A 24,015-nucleotide genomic window follows, 5' to 3' on the forward strand; every position below is an offset into this window, starting at 1 on the left:
TCCAAGACTTATGGCTCCATTTTAGACAAACCCACTTGAAGCTCCCGTGGAATATAACTCTCAGAAGCAGCTATGTTAATCCCAGAGGAACCTGCTTCCTCCCTGCTTCTGTCTAGCAAATCTAACAAACAAACAAATAAACAAAACACCAGCAAAGAATACTCTCAGTGTTTAAACGTAGTTGTAGTGGAAAACAAATTGAGCAAAGGAAAAAGACAGAGATAAAAATTCACTTTGGAATCAATCTTCAATAAACATCAATATTTATTGAATATGAACTCTGAGCCCAGCCTTGTGCTCAGGGTTTCAGAAATAAGGAAGAATAAGAGAGCCACTGACTAGTGCACTTGAGGGTCCAGCTCCTTCAATAGTCATACTTCTTATGATAAATTACTGCACTGGCATTTGGGTTTATACCTCATTCTCGTGTGTTTGGTGACCCAAGTCAGTCCCTGGGGCTTAATCATCTCTGTGTTTTCACAGAACTGAGTTTTTGTACTTTAAAGCTGGTAAGTAGACCTATGTAAGTGAGAAACATTCCATTGGACGTGACTGGCAGGCCTCTCTAGCATTTGCTCCAAAAGGAGTAATTTGAGGGCGGGAAGACACAAAAGGTGTTGTCTCTTGAGGGTTCCAGAGTATTCTCTGCATTTGAGTTGGAAAGTTGGGCCCAATATTAGTCCAAGGCAACTTCTCAAAATGTTTCTGGCTAAGGGAATGAGTCTGCATGCCTAAGGCTCTAAAATGGGACACCCCCCCCCAAACATTCTGCCTCTGGGGGCGCACTCTCTCTCCCAGAGGAATTGAGGTGCTTGGCTGAGGTTACAAGTGCAACCCACCACTGAATTAACCAAACAAAATTTTTTCCTGATTTGAATTTTCCTCTACTTTCCAAATGAAGGTCAAATTAAGATAGCAAGAACCAACTTCCACCATAAAAAAGACCCAAACCCAAAAGAATATTTTTTTTTTCTTTAAAGTTATTCAATGCAATGATAGTTTCTACATTTCAGATTTGAGGTTCAGGAGCATAAAACCATGCGCTGATGCAATCTTTCTTTAGGTTTCGAAAGAAAGGCAGGTGAGTTTCCATCTGTACTTCCATTTTCTCCCTGGCTTGGTGATGGTGTCGGATCAACATTCCAGAGCTCCTTCCGGACGGCCCTTAAGCCTATGGAAAAAAGTGATTAAAACCTAACTGAGGGCCAATATCCTGGAGTATCAGTATATGGGGATGCAAAGGGGAGGTGGGAGAGACTCGAGTTTAAATCCAGCGACTTTAAAGGCTAACGATGACTTTGTTTTTATACGAAGGAGCCAGTCCCGGGAACACCCACGCGGCTCGAAGAAGAGGGAACGAGTCTGAAAACCGAAACCGGCCCAGGACACACAAACGATGTCCCTGGGGCTCGCTAGTCCTGCCGGCCGGCGGCACGCGCACTCCGCGGATGCACCGGGCCCACCCCAAGGCCATCTCGGCCGGGGGACCCCCGCCGGGGAAGCTGGGGCTGGGGAGGAGGTGGAGGGTTGGAGGAGGGGCGGCCTGGCCGAGGCCCCGCCCACGCCCTGCCCACGCCCACGCCCCGCCCCGCCACGATTATAGCTGATGACTCAGGGCGGGGCTGCACATCCAAGCGGCGCCGCCGCCAACTTATCTGGATGGGACCAGAAGTTTCTAGCCGGCCAGTTGCTACCTCCCTTTATCTCCTCCTTCCCCTTTGGCAGCGAGGAGGCTATTTCCAGACGCTTCCAGCCCTCTCCGGCCACGTCACCCCCTCCTTTAATTCATAAAGGTGCCCGGCGCCGGCTTCCCGGACACGTCGGCGGCGCGCACGACTCTAGCTCCGGCCGCGGCCAGCGAGCGACTCTGCACCTGGAGGTCCGGCACCCCGCGACCCCGTGACCCGGCACCCCTTGATCCGGCACCCCAGCGGCCGCCCCTCTGGGCCAACCCCGACCCAGCATGAGCGCTGCCACCCACTCGCCCATGGTGCAGATGGCGTCCGGCAGCGGCGCCGGCGACCGCGACCCCCTGCCCCCTGGCTGGGAAATCAAGATCGACCCGCAGACCGGCTGGCCCTTCTTCGTGGACCACAATAGCCGTACCACGACGTGGAACGACCCGCGCGTGCCCCCCGAGGTCCCCAAGGTGAGCAAGGCCCGCGCCGCAGGCCGCCGGGTCAGCGGCCCCCCCTCGACGGCCAGCGGTCGGGACAGGGCCGTAGGGGGCGGCTGGACTGGGCCGGGCTGCGGGGACGCGAGGCGCCAGGTGCCCGCCGGCCGTAGCCCGCCTGAGCCGGTGCCCCGGAGGTCAGTGAAGGCCACTTGGGACGCACGGACCCCCCAGAAGGATACCAGCTCTCATGGGGGTCGGCCTGCTGCCCCCCCACGAGCCCCCTCCCTTGGCCGGCGTCGGGGCGAGGGGGAGGTCCGGGAGAGGACTGTCCTCCCTGGGCCGCGTTTGGTTTCCGGGGGTCGGGCGGGAAGTGGGACCCGCGCGGTGGTGCCAGGTTCGGTCCACCGGCTCGATGCGAGGGGCCGTGGGCCAGGAGACGAGGGGAGGCCGGCCTGGTCAGCATCGGAGGCCCAGGCCAGGCCCCGCCGCGGCCTCCGCCCGGCTTCCAGGGCCGAGATCCTGGTTTCACCCTGCTGACCGTACTTTGGCGGACGCTGGGGGGCCATTGGCAAGCTGGGGTGGCGGTCTTTTAGGGTCTGTTAGGAATTTTACCCCCTAAAGTTCCTGAATTCGATTGGAGGTGTCTTGACTTCACCCTCCCATCTCAGGCACAGAGTGACTCAGGAGGCTGGATGTAAATTCATTCCTTTTTTTTTTCCCATTCTTATTTGAAATTAAAATTGTGTTATTGGTTGAAACTGTTTTCACTAAGAATATATTCTAGTATGACTTGTTAAAAACAAGATGCTGTTCTTCCAGGCAGTTTCTAAACTAAAGATGTGGGACTGTCTCCTAGTTGGCTATTGCCTTAGACATTGCCTCACACTGGCAAGAAAGAGACTTCTTTTTTTTAAATGGCAATACATTCCCTTCCTTGTTATGTTACTAAAATGCCTAGGATTTGTTTCTAATACACAAATAACTGTGTAGTAATACTTTTGTATTAGAAGGATGCCTCATTTACATATATACAGAGATATATACTACTTAATCCTTAGAAGCATGAAAATTTGAAAATAGAAACTTGGAATGAGTCTGTTAACTTAAAAAATTATAACTAATCGTACTACTCTTGTAATTTTCTATAAATTTGAGCTTTTTCAAAATATTAAGCTTGGCAAAAAGAAAAATACTTAAAGGGTAGTGTTACATTGTCTGGGCAAAATAAAAATAAAAGTCATAAAGAGCTGATAAGTTATTTTGAAGATTTAAAAATTCACAAAATTAAAAATGCTTTATAAATCATTATTTTAGAAGAAAGATCTGTGTTATCCACCTTCATTTTTATGCAGTTTTTTCTTAAAAATATTTATAAGACTGGTGCCCAACAGTGAGACATTGTAGATTCAGCAGCTTACATTTATAAGAAATTAATTGTATATTTATTTCTGAAAATTAGTACCTAGAGGCTATAATTAGCTGGGATGGGCATAACCATATATACTTTTTTGCTTGTCTGTTCAGCCCATTATTGAGTGAAACTGATGCTCATTTCAAACCAGCTCTGTTACTGCAGCCTGCAAGGATGTAGACCTTTACTGTGGGCAAAAAAACACAAAAAACAAAAGTATCATTTTGAGGCTTCCTTCCTATAGAGACAGGGACGGTCAGAATCCGCTGGCATCCTTGGTGGTGAGTGAAGATCAAGTTTGAACATACCCACTGTGAGTGCAGTGTTAAGTCCCACCTTGCTGGCACTTTGTTTTCAACATGAAACTCACCCAGCACGTTGAGATCTTTGTGCATCTGTACAGTGGATGGGTTAGGCTTGGTTTTATAAACTTTCTCAAAGGGGAAAAAAACAGGTTGAGTTACTATTATTGTTCTCGACAAGTAGAAAATACGAGCTACTAAATCAGAAGTCTGATGCTGGAAAAGTTGATTTGAAAATTTAACAGTCAGAATTTTAAAGTTGAAAGGTCCTTAAAGACCTTTTACCCCAGCCTCTATTTTTCTGAGAAAGAAACCCAGAGAGGGGCTTCCCTGGTAGCAGAGTGGTTAAGAATCTGCCTGCCAATGCAGGGGACACGGGTTTGAGCCCTGGTCTGGGAAGATCCCACATGCCTTGGAGCAGCTAAGCCCGTGCGCCACAACTGCTGAACCTGGGCTCTACAGCCCGTGAGCCACAACTACGGAGACCGTGTAATAAATAAATTTATAAAAAAGCACACAAAAAAACAAAAAACAACCCAGAGAGTTCAAGTGTGTTTCCAAAGGCCACTCAGCTAGTACCAAGAGCAAAGAGAGAAGTACACTGAAAAGTCGATAAGAGGCAGTGTATCTGTTCAGAGGAAGGTAGAAGTGTCTTAAATTTTTATGAAACTATGAAGCGTGCAGGCTGGAATACTTGGTAATTTTTGTGTCCTCCCAACCATCAAGTATTGGGTGGCTGACTTCCGTTCTGTGACTACTTAGATGGTGATGGCTGGATGTGATCAACTCAAGAAAAGAGCTCTCTTTACCAAATTAATTACTTGAGATTTCTCAGCATGGTACCAAAACATAGGGAGAAAACTAACATTCAGTTCATTAGCTCTGGGCTTCATTGCTTTCAAGACTGTGCTTTGATATACACAGAACATCTATGTGACTAATTCACTTTCACTTATATGAATGACACCTTACTCCAGAGTAAATACAATGGAAAATCCTTCGCTGTTACTTTATATTCGAAATTTGGTTTCTTAATGTGGAAGGAGAAAAGGGCTCAGGCAGAAAACAAAGGGTGATTTTAGAGGAACTGAGCTAAGAGGACCCCCTGAGCATCCTTACTTTCAAGAGGAGATGCTGTCAATCAATAAAGAGCTATTCATTGAACATGAAAAACAGAGAAAGCCCTCTTCTGGAGAAGACAGCTTCTGGGTGTTTACAGTTTAACCATGTAGCTACAGAAATGGCTTTCGTCGAAAGAAGAAAAAGATTAGAACTTTGGTTTAGTCGTATCCTCTGCTGTCTTACGATTGATCCTCTCTCATTCCCCTGAGGTGGTTAGAGTGACTTTTCATCCCATTTTTACAGAGGCGGCAACTGAAAGCAAGTGTCTTGCCCTTCATTGCAGAGGCAGGACAGCTAGAGGCAAAGGCTTTGGGCTTAATCCAGCTCCACTCTGAGCAACTGAACCTGCAGTCTTCCCGGATATCGATTTTCTGCACACGTGGGCTTCCCACTAATCTCCTGGCAGTTTCATACCAGTCCAGGCCCCGTCTCCGGCAGAGAGCTTGACGTCCACTTTGGAATCAGGGGATGTACAGTTCCTGTGCAGCCACTCCTCCAGGCTCTCTTGCTAAATAAACAGAGGCCAGATATTTCGGAGCGTGGCGCTGTGCTGCTCCCTCACAAACCTTCCTGCGACCAGAGTGAGACCCTCCTCCCTGGAGGAGCAGGGCTGTTCTAGCTCTGCCGGTCTTGGAGGTCCCCAGCACGGATTCCCAAGCCTGGCAGTCTCCAGGGAAGCCTTTTAAGAACACACGTTGCCAGCTGGGTACCCCCTTTTTCAATCTGAGTTGCTCAGGGTAGGGCCCAGAAATCTGTATGTCAAAAAAGCTTCCCTCTTGGTTCTTGATTCCGGCAGTCTGGCATTTGGGAGCCACCGAAGGACAATGATCCCACTTCTTAGGGGGGCGGGGGAGCTGTGACTTCACGTGCGCCTGCGTAGGCCTTGTCATCCTCAAGGGGCCTGCTCAACATCTAACCTGCAGAGCCATCACTGGAGCCTCCCTTCCTTCGTGGTGAAACTCGCCCGGTGCGTGGCTTCTGGGAACGAAGATAGGGGTGGCGTGGGGAGGGCTGGAGCCTGGTGGGGTGCCAGTGCCGGGTGTGGGGAGGTGGTCCCGAGACCCTCCTGAACCCCAGGAAGAAGCAAGCCAGAGTCTCTCCCTCTTGTCTTCCGCTGCCGGCAGAATCTCACCACAGTAATTTGACAGATTATCCTCAGGCTCTGTGCGAGACAGGTAGGAACATCCTTTCAGAGGAAATCGGAAATGTTTTGAGTGTCGACTGAAGTAGAGCCCCATTTCTTCCCCTTCACGTTCGGCGGAGCTTCCTGAATTTTCTTAAAGATGAGATCACCTTGTTCTTTGCAGATTGACTGCAAGCTCTTGTGCCTCTTAGAATCGGGACACAGGAAATGAGTGGCCATTCTCTCCTTTGTATTTCCAGCCAGTTGCAGTTACTCTGGAGCAAATTTCTTTATGACTGATGAATAGTGATTTGCTGGGGGTGGATAAAGAACATGGCCAGATGCCTTATGAGTCCAGCTCATCCAGGACCTTCATTTTCCCTTCTAAATAGCAGTCTGTGTTTGGCTTATGCAAGAACTGAGCAAAGCTTGTCCCCTGTTTTGTGGAGTATATTTACCCTTTACAAGGGTAGAGTCAGTGCCTGGGAACCGTGGCAGCGTTTGACGTTAGCCAGGGCCGGGAAGGCTTGGTTGTTTGTTGCTGTTGGGCTGCCTGTGAGTCAGAAGGCTTCATACCACCCATGAGGCTTGATTAGCACTGTCCTCGTTTCTGGAATGACACACAGTTGCCTTATATAAACCACTCTGCATGTCTGTTAACTTCCTATTGACATTTTAAAATGATCTGGTATTTTTCATAAAAATTAAGAAACCATGCGTAATCCAAAGCTCCTCTTTCTCCTTCATAGTTTTGCTGTTTTCATGTTGCTCTTACATATTTAAGACACCTTGTATAGAAAAACTGGGAGCAGATGACAAAGGCCTTGCTTATTAGGAACCTCCAAGGACCCTCTAGTGCTGATGGACACTGAGGAAACCTCTCTCATACCTGACTGAGGAATCCTCCAGCCCCTCCCGGCTCCCCATTGCTCGTGAATCAAGTCTACACACCCTTTTGTGCCTCAGCCCTCAGACTCACAGCTGGACTTTTGAACCTAGGCTCCAGATCCCCTCCTTTTGCAGATGTGGAAGCTGATCTCTAGCCCTTGTTTGGCGTTGTGGAGCTGCGTGAGATATCTGGTGTTCTTAAACTCTTCACATATTTCTATGACAATTTCTTTGGGGGCCTTGGCAGCTTTTCAGCAAGCCAGGCAGCTTGTAAAAGCTTAAGCAGAGAGAATTTCTTTAGGAAGGGATGAACTATTTTTTTGTCTGTCAACATATTTATAGATACGTGCCAGACGCAGGTGGGTGCTTTTCCAAACCTTCTCTCTTTAAGTCCTCAAAGCCGCTAACTAAGGTGGAGGCTGTCAGGCTCACCTTATGCATGAGGAAACAGACTTGGAGGGAGAGGATGTGCCTGGCCTCTCAGCTATGATGAAACAGAAAGACTGTTGTGGCCAGAGGTTTACCACCCCCCCCACCCCCACCCCAGGTGACAGACAGGCTTGCCGCTAGTGGACCTGGCTGCTTCTTTATACTCAGTCCTTTATGCTCCGAGCTCGCCAGGAGCATAAACAGCCTTGAGTCCATCTCTTACAGCCGATCAGAAATGTTGGCTCGTTTCCTGAGCCTGGGTCTGAACCTAGAAGATGGACCCCAGTTTTCACTCATTCATCTCTTCCGACATTTTTGAGCACCTGCTCTCTGCAAGTCATGGTTTTAAAGGCCACACAGAGGACAGTTCTGCCTCCTTTGGTGCCATTTTCCACAAAGCATTTATTCTGTCTCTCCGGTGAAGTAGGCTATCCCTGCTCTGGACTCCACATTACTTCAATTCGAATCTTTCTCCCAAAAGGCGGCACTTTTCTGCTTTGCCTTGGGGTCACGTCCCTGTGGACTGGGAGTCCCAGAGGCACAGTCTGCGTCTCTTTCCCCTTTCTGCCTCTCAGAGCTCGGCAGGGTCTACAGGCTCAGCGTGTGAAGGATTCTGCGTGGAGAAGAGTAAAACATGGGCCTGGGCTCCGGAGTGGACAGGCCGGTTGAAGGAAAGCATCCCTTCCTGAAGAGCGTGTCGCGGGAAGCCTTCTGTTGGTTCCTAAGCGGTGGTGTCTCCTGCTCCCAAATGTCTCCCGGGAGCCGGTTCCTTTTTATTGAATTTCTGAATGGCCTTTTCTCCACCGGGGACTTTGGTATTGATTCCCTAAATTCATCCTTACGGCTCTGGAGAAGCTCTTTTTTGTCCCCGCCAGTGACACAGCGTCTTGGAGCAGGCCTGCCGGGGAGGCCGGTTGCTGGCAACAGCCAGATGCCTCTAAGCCACAGCGGCAGAGAGCAGCCCCGGCGCCACGGAAGGAGTCTCTCTCCAGTTTTTTTGTCCATGAGGCTGGCAGTAAGATCAGACGCTGCAGAGCGAAGCCTCTTATTCACTGTCAATTCTGAAGCGCCCGGGATTGTAGATTGCCTGCTGCCTACATTAGGAGCCTGTAAACAGTGCGCCTCCCAAGAGCTCCCTGCGCAGAGCTGTGTCCCTAGTGATTGAGGCGAGACTTTCCCCTGAAAATGCCTTAGCATCCTTTTGAAGAACAAACATTTCCTATTTTGAAGTAACTTCCTCAGTTTCTTGAAAATTTAATTTAACTTAAAGTAGAATTGTTGTTCTTTTCAGTTATTTAAAAAATTCTTCTTGGACAAAGAAAGAAAGAATGAATAGTTGAGAAATGGAAACGGCAGGAAGAAAGGAGAGGACGTGTGTGGCAGAGAAGGCAGCCACATCACTTTTGAATCTTCCAGATTATTCCATGGACCCTGAGTGTCAGAGCGGGACCAGCGCTCCTGCTGGGCTAGACCTGGGTTCTCTCCCTGCAGAGGCCCCATGCTGGGCTTGTGTGGAGTCTTGGGGCTGTGTGACTCAGAGGTGAGCCCCGCTGTCGCTGCAGTGACTCAGCATCAAGCCCTGGCTCCCTGACCGAGACCACACTCGAACTGAATGTTCCAGGTCTGAGCCTCAGCCCAGCTCCAGCCGGGCGAAATGAAATGCTTTCCCTCCTGCTGCGTTTTACCCCAAGAAGGTGAAGGGTTTGGAGACATGAGCCAATCATTATCACACAGTGTACAGGGGTGGCAGGAATAGAGAAAGGGTTAACGTATCCCCGGCCTTGGCGTCTGACAGACCTGGGTTCTGGTGATCTCAGGTAAATCACTCACCTTCCCCGAGCCTCAGTCTCTCCTTCTGAGAAACGGGCATACACCAGTACCTGTCCAGCAGGGTCATGAGGATCGGGAAAGTGATGAGCCAGGGCCTGACCTGAGGCATATGTGCGGTCCGTGGCGACAGTCCCAGTCTTCGCCAAGAAGTCGGAGGGGATTCACAGGCGCTTGGCTTTCCCACAGATTGGACAGTGCTGGCTGAACGTGGGTCTCTTGGTTCCCAGATGGGTATGAAGTCTCGTTTCCCATGGCAAGGCCTCTTCTTATCGCCCCTGGACCACTTTAGCTGACTCTCCTTCCACCAGTGTCCAGACACCCTCAGCACCCTTCCCGGGGGGTTCCCGTGTCCCTCGTGGGTGTGGTAGGTGCTGGGCAGTAACTCAGCGTGAGGGCAGATGAAGGCTGTTGGCCTTCTGGAGCCTCAGCCAGACCTGCAGCCCACAGCTTCATCAGTCTGTGGACTCACCCCAGATACCCTGCCCAAGATGGACCAGGGGAATTGTGTATCCTGTGTTCTGCAGGGGGCGCTGTGTTTACCCGTAATCCCGACTGCTTGAGGTAGGGCTTTCCCTCCAAGTCTCTGCACAGGCCTGAGGACCGACCACGTGCCCAGTGGTGTTGGGGGGAAACGGAGCCACGTTAAACGAGGGGCTGGCCCTCTGCACAGGCGTACTGGACCCTGCCCTAAGCGGGGGAAATGTCACCGTGGGTGGAAGGAGAGAGGCAGTGGGTTTCTAATTGCCACCACCCTTTTGGGGGAGGGTGGTTGCTGGGGAAGGAGTGCTTTGAGAAGCTGCTTAGGGTGGGGGAGGGGTCCTTCCAGCAGTCCCCCCGAGACTACCACCATCTGTCAGAGTCTCCCCTTGCCGGAGCTGTGGTTGATGAATCGGAGATTTTTTTCTTTTGCGAAACTGTGTTTTGTACAAAATACATGTCCAGTGAAGCCCAGCACCCTGATACCAACAGATGCTTTGCATGGTTGACATGTCACAGACGGAGGAGCCCGGTGACTGAACAGTGTTCTACCTGAGTCTGAGAAAGAACCTTGAGAAACCCATGGAAATGTGTCCATGGGGATGAAGAGGTCTCTTTATCTAAATTCAGACAAGATTTCACTTCCTAATACGGAAATTTCAGGTACTTTTCCCGTTTGTGATTTATGCCTTTAGATTGATCCCTACCCTTTTTTTTTTTTTTTTCCTGAAGAGGAAGTAGTTAGTCTTTAATTTCCCTGAAGCCATTGAGCTCAGGAGCTGAACTCCAGTGACCGGGATTCTCTTCCTGGTTCTGCAGTCACTTCCCATGTGACCTTGGGCCACATCTGCTCCATGGTATCCTTGAGGAGGGGTCCAGGGGGCCCATGGGGGCCTCTGAGCCCCGAGCGCTCTCCCCAGCAGGGGACATACCCAGCTGTGGCCTGGAGACTGCTTATACGCCCTGGGGGGACACACTGAGAGTATTAGGGGGACACCAGCAGATGCTCTACTCCCAGACGCCTCCTGCCCCAGCCTGGCTTGGCTCTTTCCCCTGGGTCTCAGGGGCGTGTGTGCAGGAACCACAGTCACTGCAGGTTGCGTGTTGATTCTCAGGTGAGTTTTGTCTGCAAGGCAGACCCCTTCAGCGCCTGGGGCCTGTTGAAGGGAGAGGGGAGTTTAGCGCTCAGGCCCCTAGAGTTGTTTTTAGCTGTGTTTGCTTCCAGGTTGTGAAACTTTAGATACACTTCTTAGCAGAGAAAGTGCCATCCCTGCTAATTAGTGCTCTTAAGACTCTCAGATAAAGGGGCTTCAGACTCTAACAGGCTCATTACCAACTTGGTGAGATCACTGAAGAATTAAACCCAAATTCCCAACTCTGTAAATAGGCCCAACCAACTGTTGCTTGGGAAAAGCTGGGTCCATCAGTAACTATTTGTGGAATGGAGGAACGTAGTTGTATAGGGCACGGGACAGCTCAGAGTTTACAAAGACTTTCTCGTGCCTTATTTCACTTAAATCTTGCAAAAAGCCCTGGAACGCATGGGGCTTTTTATAGCTGGGGGAACTGAGTCTTAGTAGCAAGGAGTCCTGTCCGAGGGCACACACCTGGCGAGCAGCAGGGCGGGATTGGAGTCCCGAATGGCAACTTGAAAACGGGCTCATCTCTCTTGTTTTAAGCACATCTTAAAAATGTGCTTTTCCCTAGCAGAAGCACATAGGGACACCCATCTCAGTAATCCCAGGATCAACTGTACATACTTTTTTTTGGGGGGGGGGTATAGTTGATTTACAATGTTGTGTTAGTTTCAGGTGTACAGCAACGTGAATCTGTTATACATACGCATATATCCACTCTCTTTTAGATTCTTTTCCCATATAGGCCATTACAGAGTACTGAGTAGAGTTCCCTGTGCTGTACAGTAGGTCCTTATTAGCTATCTATTTTATACATAGTAGTGGGTATGTGTCAATCCCAATCTTCCAGTTTATTCCTCCCCCGCCCCTTACCTCCTGGTACCGTAAGTTTATTTTCTACATCTGTAACTCTTTGCAGATAAGTATACATACTTTAATAACAGGGCATATCAGTTAAAACCTCCAGGCACTGGGACTAGATTGCTTCCAGCTCAGACTCTTGTCTCACTAGGAGCGCTGTAAACAGACCTTGGTGGATGTGGACTTTACTTATTATGCAGAATTTGCCCGAAGTCCATTATGTGCCCCAAACAGGGCTGGGGCAGTAGAAGAGACCCTTTACCACATCCCAGTGGGAACTTTGAGTTCGGCTGTGGGGATATAGATATGTCTTTATATATCACATTGGCAGTGATACCTTATTTCATGTCTGTGGCCTGTAATGCCAAACGAAGTTTTGGTAGAATGTTGAAGCGCAGGTCTGTGCGCTTTAGAAGGAAGATTTTCTTTTGTTTTGCTTCCTGCCTGAAAGAGGCAAGCCAAGCCACTTTCTTTTGATCCACATCCTCGCTAAACGGGGAGTCCCAGGATTTTTATTTCCCGCCATCTTTTTTTTCTGTTTTAGGAGTTCTGAAGTGTCTTTAGTAAAAGTCACTGCCTGGCAGGCGTGAGACTCTTCTGGCCTAAAAACCCAGTTGATAGAATCGGTGTCCTACTTAGGACTCCAGGCTGTGGAGGCGGAGGTGCTGCAGGGCAGCCCTCAGAGTTGCCTTTGTCGCTGTTCCCCTTCATTCAGACTGTGGTTTGTAGGTGTTGAGCCCCCGTTTGAAAGAGCACCGTACCGTGGAGCTGGGGTCGGGGCTCACAGGGGCGCCGTTTTCAGGGTTTATGGTTCCGCCCTGCTTTTAAGGTGCAAGGTCAGCAGCTTCCTCCTCTTCACTTGGTTCATGAAACTTGGGAGCACCTTGAATTCCAGAGAGTTCTAATGTGATTTAACTGGGTACAGTCAAGAGTGGTCATTTTTAGATTTCCGCCACATCAGCTTTTCCTTGTTTTTGAGCTTTATGTAGGTGTTTAGAGCTAGAAGAGATCTTGGAATCAGAGGACACAGAGAACGTCAGGGCTGCAAGGAACCTCCTTTAGGTCAGTCCTCCCAGTGCCATGGGGGCTGGACTTGCCCACACACCTTCTGAGTCAGACTTTGTTGGGGTTTGAGCGTAGCGTCTGCACTTTTTTGCATTTCCTGGGCGCCCCGGACGCCCCCTAGAGTCTGAGAACCACTGCTTTACAGAACATCTGGGCCTCCCCTTCATTTCACAGCTGAGGAAGCTAAGTTAAGGCCCAGGGAGGGGATGTGAGCTGCTTGCGTAGCGCACATATTTCAGGGCAGTGTCGGCTTTAGGACCAAGCGCAGCCTCTTTCCAAGTCTCCTAGCTGTCCCCTAAGCACCCACATTGTTACTAAAACTCAGCAGTGAAGTTTAGTTGTGCTCTTAAGCAAACAAGACCTGTGTGAGCCACGGGCTCATCCAAGCTCAGAACCTGGCCCCAGGCTTGTCTAGTAATATACCTTGTACTCGATAGGGCAGACTTTGGCTCACCTGAGGTAGTTTTCCCTCCTTTTTATCCCGGCCTTCTCATGGAGTTGTTTGGCACCTGCAGAGGATTTTAATGCAATGCACAAAGCAGAAGTGAACCAGTTCATTTTATAAATTAATGCAGTGAGATAAGCAGTGGAAGTCAGGCTCTTGTCTCCTAATTGGATTTCATGTGTATGTATTCCTGATGGCTCTGCCCACAGGTAAGGATAATGAGCTGAGCTGATTGGAAAACGCTTCCTGTAGAGCCGTCACTGCTCCTTAGGGAGCTAAGGCAGGTGGTGATGAGGAGGCAGGGCCGGCCATCATCTACTTGGTGACCGTGATGGCACCCCGTCCCTATCACGGGGTCACACAGAAGTGCAACCCCCAGGAGACGGAGTCCCCAGTCCCCAGTGAAGTCAGGGTGGGGCAGGTAGTGCCTTTCTTCTATGAAAGATGCTGGTTGGTATAACCAGTAGGCTTGGCCTTGAACTCGAGAACACTTCTTGTGGGACTGAGGAGACAGGTTCTAGTCGTATTCTAGGAGAATTATAAACATTAAACATTTAAAAGACTTTTTTCTTGGACTTCGCTGGCTGTCCAGCGGTTAAGACTCCGCCCTTCCAATGCAGGGGGCGCGGGTTTGATCCTACATGCCGCGCGGCGTGGCCAAAAACAAAAAAAACCCAAACTTTTTCCTTTGAAAAAAATTATGTCTTTTTTTTTTTTTTTTTTTTACTAGACTGTGATGAAAACACCACAGAAGATAGGAAGGGCAATTTAACTCTTTGGGGCAGTGCTTTTTGGTTAGTAAAACTGAAGCATTTGCTGTTGACAGGGCTCTGATGGGAGGAGAGTAGAAACAGAGGTGGTGTCAGCATCTGGTGCAGACCTTGTTATGGGTGGGCGTTTCATTTTCGGTTTAAATTATTCACGTAGAAGTGTTAGTTTTCTACTCTGTACAAGTGAGGTGGTCTTTTTAACTTGCCTAAAGCAGTGTTTTCCAAACAAAGCCCCCACCAGAGTGGCGCGGGAGCCCGCCTTCTTTCAGAGGCCATCATGAGAGATGTGTGGGTTTTTATCACATGGCATAAATGGGTCGTTAATTCACACGGAACCAGGAGTGCAGACCTCAGGACTGTAGGAAAGTGGCCTCCAGGTCTCCCGTAGCCACCCGGCCTTCCAGCTTGGGCCCCTGACACCCCCAGCCCTGCCTGCGGTGACCACACGCTCCTTCCACGGACCCGGACGTGGCACTGCTCCCAAGACCAGGTCAGGTATGGGCTCCACTGTCGCAGCCCCTGGGGCAGGCGGAACTGCTCTCCTGCCCGCCTTCCCTTCTTCCTTCCTTTTTCTTCCCTTTTCTCTTTCAGTTGAGGCACAAAATATGCTCAGGGAGATGCATAAAAAGCACAACTCGTGGCAGGCCCGCTCCAGTACCTTCTGGATCCGGGGGCTTCCCCCAGGAGCCGTCAAGCCTCAGCCAGGCCTCTGTACGGTTCCCAGGCCCCGGGAGGGTCTGAGGTGGAGGCCCAGCCAGCAGCCGGCTGCGTGGCGATGCTGGGGGTGGCAGCCCTCACCTGTTCGGTCTGGACAGTGTGGGTGGAATGTGGCAAGGGAGGGGCAGTGTTGGGGTCCCAGGGAAGTGGACGGTGTGAGAGACTTCGACACGGACGTACACCCGTTTACCACCACCCAGAGAAAGATGGAGAATGTTTCCATCCCCTCCGAAGCGGGGGGAGAATCCCGTCCTTCCCAGACGACTCCGTTTTCTCCAGGTGCAGTCACCGTTCTACTCCGGTCACCACCAGTTAACTTCGTCCTTCAGCTTTGATTCCTCTGACACTTCGGGGTCTGAGGAGCATAATCACGGGCCTGTTGAGCGGGGGATTCACATGCCTTTTAGCCTTCCCGGCATCCCTCTTTTTTTGGGGGGGGGTCCCTCTTGACGTGCTCTCATAAAACCTCACGACAGCCCTGGGAAGTGGGTGTTGCTGGCTCATTGTCTAGAAAAGGGGATGAAGGCTCACCGAGGTTAAGAGAACTACCCCAGATGAGAGAACTGTTACTAACAGAGGTAAGAATGGACTTGCATCCTCTCTAGGAAAGCCCCCTCCTACTCGAAAAGCCCAGGCGGCCCCCCATCCGCAGGGCCTCCTGTGCTTTCCAGGTAGTTTTGCTTCCTGTTTGTTTCATGCAGCCCCCAGTGGGCAGGGATCGTGCCTCACTGGTTTGGTAATCCCGTGGTACCAAGCAACTCGGGAGGAGGATGTTGACCAGGGGCCGGTCAGCGGATGAGGGCTGCTGACCGCTCAGCTCTGCTTTTGTGCGTGGCCAGGAGGAAGCCCGCAGAGACGATGCCCCGGCACTCGTCCAGGCCCCTGCTCCAGGCTGGAAGGAAGGTGCCCAGTGCGTGGAGAAAATGCCCGGACGGCCTGTTGTGAGTCAGCTCCGAGCAGCACGGCGTTTCTTCGGTCCCTGGTGCTGCCTTCCTTTTGGTGTCCCTCTCATGGCAGGAATTTGGTTCTGAATGTGAGGCCTGGACCCACTCCCTGCTCTTGGGTGCCCTGAGTTAAGCAGGCTAAGATAATGCCGCTGCCCTGAGCACGTGGGTATTCTAATCTGAGAGTGCCTGTCTGCTGGCGTCCCCAAGGACATGGCAACACCCTTGCCTCTCCTTCGTGCTGGAGGCCCTCCGGGGCGGGGCTCGGCAGGAGGCAAGCAGTTCATGGGTCCGAAAGGGCTAAGTTCCAGGGTCAGCCCTCCGCTCTCCCTACTTGTGACCAGTTTTGCCCCACTGGGAATTACACCCTGAAGCTCCTAGAGCCTCAGCTCTTGGCGTTCGTTTGCAGCTCAGAGGGATGCCTCGTGAGGAAGGATCATGCTCGTCGTAATAGTTCACCCACTCGGTGTGTGTCAGTGGCACAAATCCTTAGCCCCCTCCTCCGTAAGAGGACCCTCTAGTGCTCAGGAGATCGTCAGGACCGGAAGCCGTGGGGGTCCCTGGTTTCAGTTGCCCAGCCTCTGCTTGGTGAGAAGTGACATTGCCCGATGAGTGACGGGCCAGCCTTGTTGTCTGAAACAAGATCTTTCTCTGTGGTACATCTGGAACTTGGCCTTCTCAAGGGTCCCAAAATAGCCAGGCCGCTGAAGGGAGAACTTCGTGAGAGGACATAAGAGAGACCCAGCCACTCCTGGCCAAGCAAGCTTTGTTGGCATCACAAGACCAGCACAATTAATCCCCGGGTTTTGTTCTCTCATCCTGTGCTGTTTCTGCATTCCTTGTGTATCTCCCTTTCTCGCAGCTTGTTCTGAAAATATTCCTGAGGAGGCAGCCTCCCGCTGCCGCCCCTTCTCGGCAGATTTCCAAGCTGTGGCCTGCGTTGGGGTCCAGCACGAGTCTGTATCGCTAGGAGACATGAGGACCTTTTAGAAAGCAGAGAAGCTGGCTGTGGCTTAGGGAGTTGGAATTGAATGCTCCTCACGCCTTCTGATCTCGGTCTGAAGATCTGGGAGGCGGTCAGTGACTTACCTATGTGCACTGCTGCCGTGTCACCCAGAAAAGAAACCTGTCTTACCAGTTTGGGAAACTGGGACTTCTCTTGTGCTCAACAGATACCTTAGCTCCCCTGCTTCCTCTGGATGCTTCTGATTCTTAAACTGCTGCACATACAGCGGCTTCAGTAGGGGATGGGGCATCTGGAAGAAGTGGGGGGTCAGGGGAGGTGCCCACACATTCTGTGCTCAGCTGCCCTGGCTGGCACTGTGGGACCCAGGGTCACTCTGGAAGGTCGGAGTGCTCGGTGCCATGCTTGCTCCTCTTCAGGGCTGTCTCCTTCCCAGTTTCTAACAGGTCTGTGTTTCTCTTTATTTTAGGAAATCGCATCCTCTGCAAACGGGCCTTCGAGGGAGGGCTCCAGGCCGCTGCCCACGAGAGAAGGCCACACCGTGTACCCCCGGCTCCGGCCAGGCTACATTCCCATCCCCGTCCTCCACGAAGGTGCCCAGAGCCGGCAGCCACATCCTGTCTTCGCCTACCCCCAGCCTGGGACGCAGCGCTTCCAAACCGAGGTAGCCCCGGCGGCCCCACAGAGGCCCCAGTCACCTCTGCGGGGAGTGGTGGAAGCCACCCAGCCAGACAAACAGTGTGGACAGGCGGTAGCGGTAGCAGCAGCCCAGCCCCCAACCTCCCATGGACCTGAGGTAAGGAGAGGCTTGGCTCGCGGGCCTGTGGGGTGCGACCCGGGGGTGCCGGGTTTTGTGCTTCCTAGGCTGCCCCAGACCCTGATGCGGTGCCCAGGGCAACGCCTGGTGAGATGCGGGGCATCTGGGCCTGACCTGCAGCGTCAGAGGTCACCCAGCAAAGATCGCTTGCAAGACAGCCCTGCGTCCCCCCAGCGTTTCACAGGTTGGTTTTTCAGGTGGGCAGGGATCATGGTTTATTTGGTAGTTAAGGAATTGGGGCTCAGAAGGGTAAACAGCTTGGTCCAAAATCATAAAGTTGGAAGTGGCATCGCTGGGACTGGAAGCCTGGCCTTCTGGCTCCTCATGTGATGCCCCGTACACCCACCAAGCTTTCTATATCAGAAATACAGAGATACTCTGTGTTATTTCATTCAGTTCAGTGTTCACAGGTAAGTATTAACTGCTTGGAGCCGTACTGACGTGAAAATGAGACCTCATACCTACCCTTACAGTGTCCACAGTTTAAAAGGAAATGTAAAATGAGGAGTCAGGAAGGCAGCTGCTTTTCAGGTTTTCAGCCTGAAGCCGACACTTCCTGCACTAACGTCTAAAGAATGGTCCTTAATCCAGTTCTTTCTTAGCTGAGATTTGAAGGCCAGTGGACCCCAGTAGGAACCCTGAGCCGTTAAGCCCTCTTGGTTTTCCTGTCTGCGCACCGTCCCGTCGTGTCTCCTGCACTGCTCTTGAGCACAAATGCTTGCTCCGGGGGTGAAAAATCATAGTTAATGTGGGACACCAGGAGGCTCTTTTCCCTTCCTTGGAGAAGCGGTACCTGAATTTGTAATGTTTTTGTCGTAAAAATCAAAAGTGACCCATCAGTCAGAGAAACCTGAACAAATTTAAGCTAGCAGGGCCCTTAGAAGCCAGATGGGGAAACACCCTTCTGATTTTCTAGAATAGAAAGTAGGTGGTCGGGAAGGGAAAGGGACCTGGCCTGCCTCGGTCCACACAGGGGACACAGTTCCCAGTGCCCAGCTGAGTTCTCTGTGGATAAGCAGGAAAAGAGTTACGGAAAGAGGAAATGAAGTGACAACAATAAATAAAATGTAGCGAGCGCTTCCTGTGTGTGGCACTGGGGCTGGGACACATGCACAGATTATTTTACCGAATAGTCAAGTCAGCCCAGTTACTGGGCTGGGGGTTAAACGCGGCTCCTAAAGCTATTGAGCTGTTAAGAATTCGAGCCCAGGCCTCTTGACTCCTGAGCTCCCAGTCTTAACACTACATTTTGAAAATGGAAAGGCTTACAGACGGGAGGTCATATTAAACCTGCTGCCCAGAGCAGGCGCATAATGGGGACAGAGTCGGAGGGCTGGACAGCGGGTGGCTCACGGGGCTGTGCATCTACCCTTTGCATCTTGCAGCGATCCCAGTCTCCGGCTGCCTCGGACTGCTCATCCTCGTCCTCCTCGGCCAGCCTGCCCTCCTCCTCTGGCAGGAGCAGCCTGGGCAGTCACCAGCTCCCCCGGGGCTACATCTCCATCCCTGTGATACATGAGCAGAATGTCACCCGGCCGGCAGCCCAGCCCTCCTTCCACCAAGCCCAGAAGACCCACTACCCAGCTCAGCAGGGCGAATACCAGACCCACCAGCCTGTGTACCACAAGATCCAGGGAGATGACTGGGAGCCCCGGACCATGTGGGCAGCATCCCCGTTCCGGTCACCCGCCCGGGGTGCGTCCAGCCGGGAGGGCTCTCCAGCCAGAAGCAGCGCGCCGGTGCACTCCCCGCCGTCCCTCCGCGTGCAAACCGTGGTCGACAGGCCTCAGGTATGGGAGTCGGTGTCGGCAGACTAGCTGGGGCAGCATCTCTCCAGGGCCTGAGGAGCTCTGTGCAGGTGCCCTGGGTCCCCCCCACCCCGCCCCACCAGCCCTTCCTGCTTTACGCGCATAACTGGGGGAGAGCAAGATCCTGAAAACGGCTGGTCATCAGCAGAAATGCAGGCGAGGGCTGTGAACCTCCAGTGCTTTCTACAGCTTTTGCTCATTTTTCGCTGCAGCTGCCTCAGGGGCAGAGCTCCAGCCACCACCGTGGGCAACAGCGGGCAGAACACAGCGTCACACACCTGTGTGGCGGGGCCCAGGTGTCTCAGTGCCCACCATACCCTTGCAGTGCCCTGCGGCCCCTCCACACCCCACCCTCGGCGTCGTCTCCGGCCTCACTCACACCCCTTCCTGCACTCTGCAGGCCCTTCACTCTGTTGTCTCCTCTTTTGTGCCCTTGCTTGTGCTGGACCCACTTCCTGACATGCCTTCACAATCCAAGCTGTCCCCGTCCTCCAAGGCACAAGCCAGTCTTGCCACTTCCATGAAGCCTCCTCATCTTTCCCACGGTGCCTAGTATGAGTCCCTTACAGTTCAGCATCTGATTATCTTGTGCATTTACTTCAAAAGTGTTCATCCGCTCCCTTCAGCTCTGCTCTGACCTTGGCCACAGGGAGCATGTCTTAACTCCTTTCTCCTCCTTTGCGGTAGAGGACCACGTTCCCTGGCCGATGCCCGGCTGGCTGGGCGGATGGGAAGCCTTCCTTCCTGCCTGGTGAAAGTTACAGTCAGGGCCCGCTTATCCTTCAGTAGAGACGTGCAGGCACTGGTTCCCGGGGGAGGAAGTCTTTTAGTTTTAGCTGAAGAACACTCGGCAGCCGGGGCCGCTCAGCTGCTGAGTGAATTCTCAGCCACGGTTTTTATTTTTTATTGTTTTTCAAATACTTATTTATTTTTTCAACATTGTTTTTTAAATATTTATTTATTTTTTCAACATTGTGGAAGTGCCTTTGCGTTTGTTTGTTTGTTTGTTTGTTTGTTTTTGGCTTGTTGGGTCTTCCTTGCCGCGCACGGGCTTTCTCTAGTTGCGGCAAGCGGGAGCTACTCTTCCTTGTGGTGTGCGGGCTTCTCACTGCGGTGGCTTCTCTTGTTGCGGAGCACAGGCTCTAGGCGCACGGGTTTCAGTAGCTGTGGTGTGTGGGCTCAGTAGTTGTGGCTCGCAGGCTCTAGATTGCAGGCTCAGTAGTTGTAGCTCACGGGCTTTGTTGCTCCGTGGCATGTGGGATCTTCCCGGACCAGGGCTCGAACCCACGTCCTCTGCATTGGCAGGCGGATTCTTGACCACTACGCCACCAGGGAAGTCCCTTGGTCACAGTTTTTAAAAGGAAAGTGCCCTGTAAACAAATGCAGGGCATCTTCTTACTACAGATGGTGACACTGTTGAGGGCCCTCAAACAGAACACCTCCTTTTATTGTTTTTGTTTGTTTTTTTGCTTTTTTATTTGGAAATGATTTCAACCTTACAGAAGAGAAGTCCAGTATATATGAAGGTCATGAAAGCAAAGATTTACCCACATTCACTATTAACATTTTGCTACATTTGCTTTATAATTTTTTCATTTCTCCATATATTATTATCTATATTTTTTGTTTGAGGTTTAATTGTAAATATCATGCCCAGTACTCCTAAATATGTCAGCAGATATTTTCCTAAGAGAACGACCTTCTCATTCATACCCACAGTAGAATTATCAGATGCAGGAAGTGTAACGTCCTTAAAACATTGTTGTCTCATACACAGTCCATTTTCAGATCTCCTTTATAGCAATTTCCTCCTGTTCCAGGATCTAATCTAGGATCATGAGCACTGCATGCAGATGTTGTTTTCCTTTAGTCTCCTTTAATCTGGAAAACAATTTCTCAGTCTTTCTTTGCTTTCATGACCTTGACATTTTTGAAGAGTACAAGCCATAGGGCGCCCCCTCTTAAGTGTTTCCAAAGTCGCTTACTCAGCCATTGTTTTAAAACCCAAGAAGAGGCGTGTGGCTGGTTCATGAGTGCTAAGGGCCAAGGTTAAGCATTTCTGGTTGGCAGAAGAGATTTGATGGAAAAGGAGGCTACTAGTGTTCAAACAGCCAAGCGTCCATCAGATCCTTACTCAGACTCAGTAATCCTTTCAAATGGGAAAGAAGTGCCCATTTGCAAAGCTGGAGATGTTTTCTCTCATATCTTTCCCATATTATCAATATTTTCTATAATTGGTGAAACAATATTTAATCCTATTTCCACTTAATCTTATTTGTTTGTAGCGGCCTCCCTTTTATACCTTGTTTGGAAGTCCCGTTTTAGAGGCTTGCAGAGATTTGACCTAACTGAACATTATAGTGGGATTTAGTGTTTTTAATATGGAGTACTTTAGAAATAATGTAGTCCAACTCCTATTTCCCAGTTGATAAAATCAGTGTGTGAGATTTTTAAGGGGGTTTTAGATGTTCACTTAAATGCTAGGTGAACCAAGATGTTTCTGTTTCAAGCATAGTTAATTTTTTTAAATATTGCTATAGCTTATAGTCATATTAAAGAGTATCTCAGCCTCTGTAGCCAATGTAGTCAGTGCAGAGATTCTGCACTGCTGAATGTTAGCTCTGGCACAAATGTGTCCAGGCAGAATTCATACTGCGTTACCCATTTTCAGCATCTTGCTTATTCTCAAAAAATACATCAGTCTGGGCAGAAACCACAAGGCTGTCATAGGTTTTTTTTTTTTAAAAAAAGATGATTATAACTTTTCTGAAACAGGAGATGGGAAGGCCACACCCTATGAAGGGGGGCAAGTGGCCATTATTACTCCTTGGCTCCATCACCTGAAAGTCTGAGTCACCCAGGACTTTGCTTTGAGGTAAAGTAACTCAGCTGTCAGCATGAGTTTTTGGTATTTTCATTTTTAAAAATTATATTGGTTTTCTTTTCATTGCCGTAAGAATACCATCTCCAGAAAAATTCAGTGAGAGATAACAGACCAAGAGACCAAGGTTAACAAATGGGAGCATAACAATGGTTTGGTCACATACATGATGAATATCATATTTTAATTTTGTAACAGGTTTGGCTGACTTTGAAAATCCCTCTTATACTATTAAACTTCAAAAAAGTCATTTCTGTTTTCTTCTAGTCAGTACTAGCTACAAACGACTGCCTGTGACTCTCAGCCAGTTATTAAAACTATCTCTGTGTCCTTGCCTCTTCTCAGCAACCCATGACCCATCGAGAACCTTCGCCTATTCCCCAACCTGAAAACAAAGCAGAAAGCAAGCCAGGCCCAGCTGGACCAGATCTCCCTCCTGGACACATCCCGATTCAAGTGATCCGCAAAGAGGTGGATTCTCAACCTGTTTCGCAGAAGCCCCTGCCTCCGTCTGAGAAAGTGGAAGTAAAGGTTCCCTCTGCTCCGGTGCCTTGTCCTCCCAGCCCGGCCCCTTCTGCTATCCCCTCTCCCCCCAAGAACGTGGCTGCAGAAGAGAGAGCAGCCCCCAGCCCTGCCCCTGCAGAAGCCACACCCCCAAAACCAGAAGAAGCTGAGGTACCCCCAAAACATCCAGGTGTGCTGAAAGTAGAAGCCATCTTGGAGAAGGTGCAAGGGCTGGAGCAGGCTGTGGACAACTTTGAAGGCAAGAAGACGGACAAAAAGTACCTGATGATAGAAGAGTATTTGACCAAAGAGCTACTGGCCCTGGATTCGGTAGACCCAGAAGGACGAGCTGATGTCCGCCAGGCCAGGAGAGATGGCGTCAGAAAGGTTCAGACCATCCTGGAAAAACTTGAACAGAAAGCAATAGATGTCCCAGGTCAAGTCCAGGTTTATGAACTCCAGCCCTGCTCCCTTGAAACCGATCAGCCACTTCAGGAAATCATGGAGATGGGTGCCGCGACAGCAGACAAGAGCAAGAAAAGTGCTGGAAATGGAGAAGATCCCAATACTGAAACCCAGCAGCCGGAAGCCAACGAAGCAGCAGCTCCAAACCCCAGCAGCACGACAGACACAGCTGCTAACCCAGCAGCACCATAGTCTCCACTAAATAAAAAATCAGCCCCGGAGACTGGGAACTGATTGTGTGCTCTAGAGAATTTTAAGTTGCATGCATCTCAGGCACTTAAAATCAGTTGGTTTTTACTCTTCATAGCCGCTTGGTACGCAGTAACTTGGGTGGAGGCAAAACACACTAATAAAAGGGCTAAAAGGAGAATGATGCTTTTCTTCTGTATTCGTATTCTGTACAAATAAAGAAGTTGCTTGTTACAGAAGTTTAACCCCATAGCTTGTTGTTTTGGAGCCCTCCCTGTATGGGTCCCACGTGTTCGTCATGGATGTGAACTGTCTTTCTACAGCTCTGGACTGAAGGAGTTTTTGCGGGGTAGATGGGGAGGCCATTTCTCATCAGTAAACATGAAACCCATTTTTCAGAAGTGTTGCCATTTTAATGGGATGATCCTTGTCATCTCATAGCTAAAATACTTAACTTTAGATAGAATAAACTGTGTAAGGAGCCGTAGGAATACGTGTATGTTGGATGACTTTAATGCTGCATTTAAACAAAGGAAAATAAAGTCGTAATGTAACTCAGAATGTCTTCCGTGGTTTCTAGATTTTGAACAGTGACAGCACCGAGATGGCCTTTCAGTGGCTTCAGGAAACTAAATAGACACGTGGACAGGCCTGCCCTGGGACCTGCGACAGCTCTCCCGGCCCGACCCATGAGAAAATGAGTCTCGGTCATGTTTCATTCTCAGGTTGCAGCTGCAACCTGGGAAGACTC

At 50.4% G+C, this 24,015-nt stretch overlaps 1 protein-coding gene across 1 annotated transcript; it reads left to right on the forward strand.

Annotated features, from left to right (window-relative positions):
• Window positions 1-1,115: 1,115 nt before the first annotated feature.
• BAG3 (BAG cochaperone 3) lies at window positions 1,116-23,825 on the forward strand. The gene is made up of 5 exons (XM_082641742.1): window positions 1,116-1,183; window positions 1,315-2,149; window positions 17,070-17,396; window positions 18,803-19,207; window positions 22,452-23,825. The coding sequence occupies exons 2-5, from the start codon at window positions 1,964-1,966 to the stop codon at window positions 23,265-23,267; spliced, it is 1,734 nt and encodes a 577-aa protein (XP_082497868.1). The 5' UTR covers window positions 1,116-1,183; window positions 1,315-1,963; the 3' UTR covers window positions 23,268-23,825.
• The last annotated feature ends 190 nt before the right edge of the window (window positions 23,826-24,015 follow it).

The sequence above is a fragment of the Mesoplodon mirus genome, assembly GCF_964341445.2.
Source record: "Mesoplodon mirus genome assembly, chromosome: 2".
Lineage (NCBI taxonomy): Eukaryota > Metazoa > Chordata > Mammalia > Artiodactyla > Ziphiidae > Mesoplodon > Mesoplodon mirus.